The sequence below is a fragment of the Geospiza fortis genome, unplaced genomic scaffold (assembly GCF_000277835.1).
Source record: "Geospiza fortis unplaced genomic scaffold, GeoFor_1.0 scaffold85, whole genome shotgun sequence".
Taxonomy (NCBI): domain Eukaryota; kingdom Metazoa; phylum Chordata; class Aves; order Passeriformes; family Thraupidae; genus Geospiza; species Geospiza fortis.
Genome location: NW_005054358.1, coordinates 794,750 through 804,353, shown reverse-complemented (window position 1 = coordinate 804,353; position 9,604 = coordinate 794,750). Strand labels below are relative to the sequence as shown.

General features: G+C 63.8%; 1 protein-coding gene across 1 annotated transcript; it reads right to left on the bottom strand.

The window, feature by feature from the left end:
* Window positions 1-3,520: 3,520 nt before the first annotated feature.
* On the bottom strand, window positions 3,521-4,271 carry CYSRT1 (cysteine rich tail 1). Its single transcript, XM_005423784.2, has one exon. The coding sequence runs from the start codon at window positions 4,240-4,242 to the stop codon at window positions 3,859-3,861; it is 384 nt and encodes a 127-aa protein (XP_005423841.1). The 5' UTR covers window positions 4,243-4,271; the 3' UTR covers window positions 3,521-3,858.
* Window positions 4,272-9,604: the final 5,333 nt, after the last annotated feature.

Below are 9,604 nucleotides of genomic sequence, written 5' to 3'. Positions count from 1 at the left end.
CCCCCCCCTGCCACGGGCTGCGTATGCCATGGGTGCCCAGGCAGGTGGTGGCACCCCATGGCAGGGTTTTGCCTTCCCATTGCCAGGCCAGAGGCAAACACAGGCAGTGGGGCCAGTTTGGGACAGGGCTGTGCCGGGGAAATTGGTTCTGGTCAAACCCATTGGAACAAGGGCCATGTGCCCCAGGCAGATCAGGATCCAGCTGTGTGGGATTCCAGCTGTGCCCTGGCGTGCTGGGTACCACCGTGCCTGCCTGTGCTGGGGTGCAGCCCCTGGGTGCGGGCAGCCGGGGCCGAGCTGGCTCCTGGTGGGCTCAGCGTGCTCCTCCAGGGCCGTGCACGGGCTGGGGCTGTCTCAAGCTGTCCTTCTGCCACCCATCACACAGAGCTGGCCTGACTCAGCTGCCACAGGGACAGGAATGCTGCAGTCCCAGAGGCAGCTCTGCCAAAAAATTTCTATGGGTGAGAAGGCTGGGCTTGGCTCTGCCACAGCCAGGGGTGCCCCTGGCACTGCTCAGAGGCAATGACCCCTTGGGCTGCCTCTCCTGCTGCACCCACACACCCACACACACCCCCAGGCATCCTGCCTGCCCTCCTTCCCCCCTCAGCCCCTCCCTGATGCCAGCAGAGCTCTGTCCCATTGAGGGGCAGTGCCCAGCTGCCCTTGGCCACTTCTGCCCCTTGCTGGGCACCCCAGCTCAGCACAGGCAGGGTTTGGGGCAGGGGAGCCCTTGGTGACAGGGACTGTGCATCTGCAATGCTGACCCCAAGGGCAGCACCAGCCCTGCCAACAGCCCACCTGGATCCAGGAACAGGGAATCACAGAACCATTAAGGTTGGAAAATATCTTTTAAATTATCAAGTCAAATATCAACCCAGCAGTACCACATTCACCACTAACCTATGTCCCCAAGTGCCACATCGACTCATTTTTTGAACCCTTCCAGGGATGGTGACTCCACCACGGCCCTGGGCAGCCTGTGCCAGGGCTTTACAGCCCTTTCAGTGAAACGTTTTTTCTGAATATCCGACGTATCCCCTGGCACAACCTTTCCTCTTGTCCTGTCACTTGTTATTTGGGAAAAGAGACCAGCCTTCACCTCCCGACAGCTCCTTCCAGGGGGCTGTGTGGAGCAATAAGGTCTCCCTGCAGGGAAGGCAGATCTGCAATCAGCAGCGACACACATGGATGGGAAACGTGTTTCCCTGTTCCCAGGATCATCCGCGGGCTTGCAGGGACCTTCGGCCCCGCGACAGGGAGCGGCACCCTCAGGGAGAGCAAAGGTCTGACGGGGATGAGCCAGAGCCCTGCACCGCCACCCACGCTCCAGAGGCAGGAGGTGGCACAGAAGGAACTCAACCATGACCCAGAGGAGGTGACAATGCCAGGGGAACACAGCCGGGGAGCGCCCATGGGGCTCTGCGGCAGCGCCCGGCTCATCAGAGCCCTGCCCGGACTGGGGCCGCAGCCTCACCCTGCCCTGCTCTCCCCCGCTCTGCTGCGGCTGAATCATTGCCCGCCGGTCTGCAGGCGGTGCCGGCCGCTCCCGCCGCGTGTGCCATCGCCCCGGGGCTGGGCAGAGCCAAGGGCAGCGGTGACACACGGCAGATGTGGCACCTGCCCTGCCCTGCCCTGCCCCTCCGAGCCCCCGGCCCGCTCGTACCGGCCGCTGTGGCCCCAGGCTGTGCCCAGGCACCGCACACCTTGGGGACACTTTTCTGTCCCCGGGCCGTGCCCTGGCACTGCACACCCTGGGGACACTTCTCTGTCCCCGGGCCGTGCGTGTCCCGCAGCGCCCGGGCAGCCCCGCCCGCGGGCTCGGCCGTGCCGTGTCCCCTGCCCGCCTCACGCACGGGGCAGGGCTGGAGACACCAAAGCAAACAAGGGGTGGATCTGCCCGTCCCCACTGCGCTCTGCGCCGGGAGAACAAGGGAGCTCCTTGTGCAGGGCGGGCACCGTGCAGCTGTGTCCCTGCCAGCCACACACCCCGGTCCCACTGCCCTGGCACCTGCGCCAGGCAGAGGGGGTGGCACGGGGCGGCAAAGCTCTGCCAGGCCACGGCCACCCCAGCCCAGAATATCCCGGAATGGGGGTGGGATTGCAAGGGTGATGGGCTCCCAGGCCGTGGCAGGCTCCTGGGGTGGGATCTGTGTGCTGGCACCCCAGCATTGCTGGCACCCAGTGCTCCTGGGGCCTCAGTGCAGCTGGGCTCCAAGCAGGGCGGGATTGCAAGCCGTGGTGGGCTCCCGTTGCTGAGGGACTCCCAGGGGGTCACAACCAGCCTGGGCAGTGTCCTGGAGCCCACCCAGCTGCCCAACCAGGAACTCCCCTCTGCCAGGCCCTCCCTCAGCCTCTCCCAAAGATTCACAAGTCTTTCCAGACAGGACAGTCATCCAGCTTGGCAGGGCTGAGCACCAGCCAGTGTCCCAGACAGGCAGGAGCAGCCTGTACTGGGAACGCCTGGGCACTGCTGGACCCAGGCTGGCACTGCTGGACCTGGGCTGGCAGTGGGGCACCAGGCAGCAGCCAAAGAGCTCAGTGTGAGCTGCTGCTGCCACGAGTCATCAGGGCAACAGTTAAGCCTGGTTTGGAGGCTTTAGAGCTGCCCTTACACACCCACCAGGGAAAGCAAGAAGTGACACGGGAATCCCAGAAAAGCCTGGGTGGAGGGAAGAGGCACACCTTGGCAGGGCAGGAGAGGGCTGTAATTTTATTTGCAGCAGCCTGAAGTCATCTGCAAACACAGGCACTCCTCCCAAGCCCTGGTCCCACAGAGCAGGCAGTCCTGCAGCAGCCAGGGAGCAGAGCAGCTGTGCTGGGACACCAGCACCAGGGAGGGCTGCCAGCACCAGGGAGGGACGTCAGCAGCACGGCGGGACATCAGCACAAGAGCGGGCTTGTTCCAGGTCGATGGCAGCAGCCCCAGCCCAAAGCCCAGCCTGGAGGAGCTCCAGCACACGGGGAAGAGCCAGCGGCTCCTCCCCCCTTCCTCCAAGCCCTGGGAGCTGCAAAAGGCCAATGCCGGGCCTCTGCCTCCCCAGCAAGGTGCCCGAGTGCTGCCCCACTGCTGGAGCTGGGCCAGCCTTCTGTGCTGGACCCATCTCTGGGATGCAGATGGGACAAGAGGTTGTGCCGAGCACCCCACAAGCCTGGCAGGAGGAACAGAATGGGGCCAGGGGCTTTCCTGGCACCGGGATGTTAATGCCCACATCCATGCTGTGCCATCAGGTGCTGCCCTGGAGCGTGGCCCAGCACTCTGCCATGCTTTGGCTGTCTGTCTTTCCCGTTTCCATTGCTCTGCCCCATGAGCAGTGTGGTGAGGAGGAGCAGGATCCAGATGGAGTTTGGTGCAGGGGGCCAGCAGCACCCCTGTGATGCTGTGGGAGGGGGGACACTCACTTCTGGGCAGGTGGGTCCCTGTGCCAGCTGGAGGCTTGTCCCTGGCTCCTCTCCACTGCTCCAGGACTGTGATGATGATGTCCTCCTCTGCCATGCACGCAGGGCTGCCAGCATCCAAACCCAGCCTCGAGCAGGTGGGCACTGCCTGCCCCTTGCCAGGGTGGAGTTCCCAGCACAGGGGCACTGGCAGGGGCTCAGTGCAGGATCACAGACTCAGTGCTGCCCCTTCTCCAGTGCAGTCACTTCTTGGTGACACCTGTCCTGGCACACATTGTCCTTATGGCCCACCTGGCAGGTGCCCATCACCAGCACATCTGGCTACAAAGTTCACAAGTAAAAAGCAACCTCAGTCCAGCCAGTGCCAGCTCTGCCAGGGGTGCCCAGGCCAGCAGTCATGTCCCTGTGGGGTCACCTGGCCCCATCCCATGGTCACACATCCCGTGTGTGCAGGGAGGGCCCTTAGGAGATGACACAGCAGCACTTTGGGCAGCAGGAGCAGCACCTGCAGCAGCCACATCGACTGCCAGCCCCCTGCTCCTGGCCCTTGGGTGGCTTCTCCAGGGTCACGGTGTAGAAGGAGGCAGACGAGTCCCCATTGGGCATCCTCAGGCTGGCATAGGGGTTGTAGGGACGGGACCAGGACTTGTCTGTGGAGATGGCGGGGCTGTTGCAGCCATTGGCAAGCTCTGTGTGCCCCCCGGTGCCGTAGGAGGGCACGGCCGCGGGGTTGGCGATGACGGTGGGCTCGTCTCTCAGGTAGCGAGTGATGAAGCTCTGCTGGAACTGCTCCCGCGGGATGTTGACGCTGGCGTAGGGGTTCTGCACGGTGACTCCCCGATCCATGTCCCTGCCCTTGTCAGACACGTGGCACTGCCCACCCCTGCGGGACAGAGCCCCTGTCACCCGGGGGGCGGTGCTCTCACAGCAGGGAGGGACCCCTGGCAGACCCCCCTGGTTTGGGTGAGAGCAGAGCTGTGCTCCCCGCTCCCTGCCCGCCCCAAGGCCCCCCCACAAGGTACACGAAGACCCCCCAGAGCCGGGAGGGGGGGCAGGAGCGGGGGTGCAGGGGGTGAGCAGGGCACGGGGACAGGAGGGGAGGCTGAGCGGGACAAAGAGAGCAGGTGGGGCAGTGGGGTGGGGATCTCTAGGGGGACACAGAGCAGGACGGAAAGAAGTGGGGAGAGGAGCGGGAGCAAAGGGGGTGCAGGGGAGTGGAAAGGCAGAGGGAAGATGGGACAGGACAGGGACAGCTGGGATAGGGTTTGGGGACGGGGCAGGCCGTGGGAGGTGGGGAATCGGGGCGGGAGGCGCGGAGGAAGGAGGAGGGCAGGCAGGGGAAGGGGCGCAGGGGGAGCAGGCAGGGCACGGTGGGGGCGGCGATCCCCGAGACTCACCGAGCGCGGCTCCGGCCGCTGCGGGGCCGCTCTGCCCCGGCTGCGCTTCCTCCTGCACGGACCGCCCCGAGCGGCGCCGCCCCGAGCGACCGACAGACAGACGGACCGGCCCCGCAGACAGACAGACCGGCCCCGAGAGAGCGGGGCAGGAACACCCCACAGCCAGCACCGCCCACCGGCCAGCCCCGGCACAACCACCAGCCCAGCCCATGGACACCGGCGCAAGGCAGGGGCGCAGGGAACTGGGCACTGGGCACAGGGAACTGGGCGCTTGGCAGTGGACATGGACGCTGCTCAGGAGGCACTGGGACCACAACTGGACAAGGACACTTGGCACTGGACAGGGGCATTGGGCACCAGGCAAGGCCACCACTACCGAGGCACCAAACCAGCACCACCACCTGGTACCAGGAACTGTACCAGCGGGTACAGTGGGTACCAGCACCAGCACGGGCATGGCATCAGCACCACACAGTGCACAGAGAGCACCGCACAGAGCAGGCAGTGGGCAGTGCCACCATGCACTGTCACCACCACCAGGACTGGCACTGACACCGGTACAGCCACCAGTGCCACCCCCGGGCACCAGCAGCAGCACTGTGTGCCATGCAGCGGGCACTGAGCTCTGGACACTGGCACCAGCACTGGCACCACTCTGGTTCTGGGCAGCAGGCAGGGACTGGGAGGGGACACTGCACTCCACAGGTCTGTGGGCACCAGCAAACCCTGAGCACCAGGCACTGGGCAGAGGGCACCATGCCCATGTCCTGAGCACCGGGCAGGGCACAGCAGCTCTGCAGCTCCCAGCCCCCCTGCCAGGCTCTGCCTGCCCCCATGGGCACCCAGGGCCCTGCAGCCCAGGGTCCCACAGCTCCTGCCAGGCTCTGCCTACCCTGTCCAGCCCTGAGAGCCCAGTGCCAGGGCTCTGCTGGGGTCCTCATCCCTGCAGCACAGCTTGCCCGGGGTGTGGCCTTGTGGCCCCAACAGGGCTTTTTCCAGGGTGGCTTCGGGGGTTTCCAGGGCACTGCTGGATGGTGACACCCACGAGGCTGGATGGAGTGAGGATGTGGCTGTGCCAGGGAAAGGAGAGGGTTGCTGGCACCCGTGCCAGTCCCTGGCACCAGAAGTGCTGCAGTAGAAAAGATGCCAACATTCAGCACCCTGCCCCATCCATGGCCTCCACAGTGCCTTGTGCAGAGCCTCAGCACCTTCCCACAAGCAGTTCTGTGCAGAACCTGCCCCTGCCCTGAGCCTCAGGGATGATGGCACAGCATCCTCCTGGACAGGCCAGGGACAAACACCTCAAACTGCAGCTGAACCCTGCTGGCAGTGAATTACATTTCCCACACACTTTGCAGAGGGAAAAGCCACTTCCTTCTGGCCATCCTTCTGACAACAGAAAGTATTTCTCCCCTGTCCTGAGGAGCAGGTGCTGCCCAGGCCAGCCCCTTGGCACCCATGGAACAAGCAGGAGAGCTCCAGAGGGCAATGGGAGCCTGCCTGCCCTGGCAGCACTGCCCCTGGATGAAGCTGCCAGCTCCTGCCCAATGCCCAGCTTCTGCCCTCCCTCTGGGGCTGATCCTCTGTCCCTGAGCCCGCTGGGCTGGCAGCTCCCAGAGTGGGGCTTCCCTGCAGGGAGACTCAGCAACCTTCCAGGTGGTGGAGGGAAAGGAAGATGGAGGCCTGGGATTTTTTTGGGGGGAGAAGGTGACCCTCCTCTGCACAGTTCTAGCATCGAGAGGGGGGCCTCATGCACTTCCGTGCCTCAGTTTCCCCTCCGAGGACTGACAGTGGGGGTGCAGAGAGCGCTCTCTGTGCTGTGACAAGTCAGCCCCACAGCACACAGCTCTTGGGTCTGAAAGCTGCAGAACTCCTGCACAGACCCTCGGGGCTTTCCTGCCACCGCAGGGTCACCTGGAGAGGAGCCACCAGCAGCCCCTGTCCCTTCGCCGGGCCTCGCTGCTGCCCCGTGTTCCCATCTCGAGCTGTTTGCCCACAGAGAAACTCATCTGTCTGACTAAGCAGGAATAGGAAAAGGCAAATCCTCCGCCCAGGCGTCCTGCGGTGACCCAGCCCGCCTGGCGTGTCCCTGCCTGCGCAGGGGATGTCGCTGTGGCTCTCTCCAGCAGCCCCTTCCTCGCAGAGCCCCAGCACGGGCTGGGATTGTCTTTTAGCCCAAGATTTCCGTGCCCAGCCCTGTTCCTGAACAGCTCTGCTTGCAGGGAGCTGCGAGGCTGCACGTCAGGCACAGCCCGGCTCTGGGAGACCCTGAGAGCCTGCAGGCCCCGTGTCCTGAACGCCTTCCCTCTGCCAGGGCTGCCACATGAGGGTCACCTCACAGAGCCTCGGCTGGGGACATCCCGCATGCTGCTGCAGACCCCAGTGCCAGCCGCGATCTGCGGTGCCTCCGTGCCGGGAGTGTCTCTCGGCTCCCTCAGCGCCCAGCTCCGATCTCGCAGGCGCCTCCTGGATGCCCTCATTCCCCGCAGGGCAGATCTGTGGCAGCCCCAGATGAGGAGAGGTCTCACCAGCCAGGAGCAGCATCCCCTAATCTGGAGCCTGGAGTTCAAACATTTCATTTCTTGCCAAGAAATTCTCCAAATCGAGCTCCAAGGGCCACATCCAGAAATCATGTTGATCCTTGGAGGATTTATAGGCGATAGAGGATCCCCAGGTGGAAAAGTTGCTGCACCAAAGCTCAGGCTGCTGGTTTGGAGTTGTCCCATGTGGGATTCCCCAAGCTGGGAGCTGGCAGGTGCTGCAGAGCTGTGCCCTCCTTGAGTAAATGGAAGAGCTGAGCTAATGTGAGGCTCTCTGTGGCTAAAAACCAGCCCAATTTCCTGCAATTGTTTGCAGGGGGAAAAGAAATAAACAGAAAAAACCAACCAAAAGCTCAATGCCCACCCTGGTGATGTCCTGTGCTGGGGGTGATGGAGAGGGAGGTTCTCAGAGAGGCCACACTGCTTCCAGAGGAGTGGTGGTTTGAGGAGGAGCCTGGGAAAGCCAGGAGAGAGAGGGGAAAAGCCAACCACAGCACAGGCTCATGAACTTGCTGGGAGCCTGAAAATGAGGGGGCAGCCCCATGCAGGGGGCTGGGTTCCCAGCAGGGGCTGCAGGTGCTGCAGGGACAGGAGCGTCCCCAGCCCTGGGACATGAGCCAGGAGGAAAATTCCTGTGCCGGCTCAAGAATTCCTCAATCTCGCTGCATGGCTTCCATGGGGAACCACGGCAGGGCACCCACAGCCCCTGACCTGTGTGACCCAGCACGAGCTGTTGGGAGTTTTTGCAGGATTCCAGTAACTGCAGGGATCTCTTAGTTACTGGAATCCTGCAAATCCTCCCCTAACTGGGGTGCCTTAGCTCGCTGGTGCTTCACACGCAGCAAAAGGCACATTTATTTTGTAAAAAATCACCCAAACAAACAGACCAGAAAGCCACAGGCACGTCCTGTTCCTGGGCCTCTTTCTGCCGGGGACAGGTATTTGTGTGGCATCCCAGCGCCGGAGCTTTCCCAGCTCCAGCTCCTCCCGGGGCTCTCCCAGGCACCAGAATCAAGAACTCCGAACGGGCCCGTGTGTGAGCAGTTCCCGGGGCTCTCGGGCGGTGCAGTGCCTGCCGCAGGCACAGGAGGGTGGTGATGCTCTGCGCAGCCCGACAGTGCCGGAGGATGATGAAGGGCGACGCTCCCTGAGTGAAAGGTTTTGCCACCCGCGGAGGGGACAGCTCGGTGAGCCCCCGGAGCAGATGGCGGCCGCTCACCAAAGCTTGGGGGGGCTGAAGGCTTCGCTGAAGCTCAGGAGAGCCCGTGGGTGGTCGGTGTGAAAAAAGGACACGGGGAGGGGTTGGGCCAGTGCAGAGATGGGAGGGCAACCCCCAAATTCAGGCTGCGTGAAACACATGGGGGGTTATTCCCTCCGGGACATCCCACTGTGGAACGCAGCCATGCGAGGTCTTCAAGGCTTTGACCTTAATTCTCAGCTGCCTCCTCAATAAAATCAGAGTGAGGCCCGGGGGGACGGAAGGAGAGATCACAGGGAGTGGGAGGCACCTGTGGGGTGAGCATCCCAAAGGGGAACCCCACGGAGCAGGGTCACCAGCACCGGGGCCCAGGGGTCACCCAGTGAGGGGGGGCTGTGGGTGTGAGGGTGCCATGGAGGAGCTCCCACTGCTGCAGGTCTGAGGGGCACTATAGGGGGCACAGAGCAGGACCCAGGGGTAAAGCTGCCAGAGACAGGGGGCCTGGGGGCTCATGGAAGCTGCAGGGTTTGGTGCTCTGTGCCCTTGAGCAGCACAGTCCCTCACTAACACCCCGGGGTGGGAAACTCCAGCACAAAATCCAGCCTGTGTGCCCAGGCCTGTGCCCAGCATGCCGTGGGCAAAGAGCCTGCCTGCTTGTCTGCCCGAGGCATGCGGGGAGTCCCCACAGCTCCCGGCTCCCTCTCAGGGGAAGCCGTGTGTCCCAAAGGGTGGCAGCAGCTTCTAAAGCCCAAACGGAGCCTGGAAGCGACTTGCCAAAGCTGCTCGGTGGGAGGGATTTCCTGTGGGGCCGGAATGTGCCCCGTGCCTCGCTCAGCAGCTGGGGGCACACCCCGGGCTCTCCTGGCCCTGCTCCCCGTGCCAGCCCCGGCAGCAGCTCCGTGCGGGAGCAGCTCAGGCTCCTCTGCAGAAGGAGGCTCTGCCTTGGCTGCTGCTGCTCCTCACGAGCACAGCGCAGGCTGGCAGAGCCCCAGCGTCCCCTGCCAGCGCCATCCTGCTCTCCCGATGTGACATCCCGGCCACCCTGCGAGCTCCCGGCCGGCCACAGGGATGAA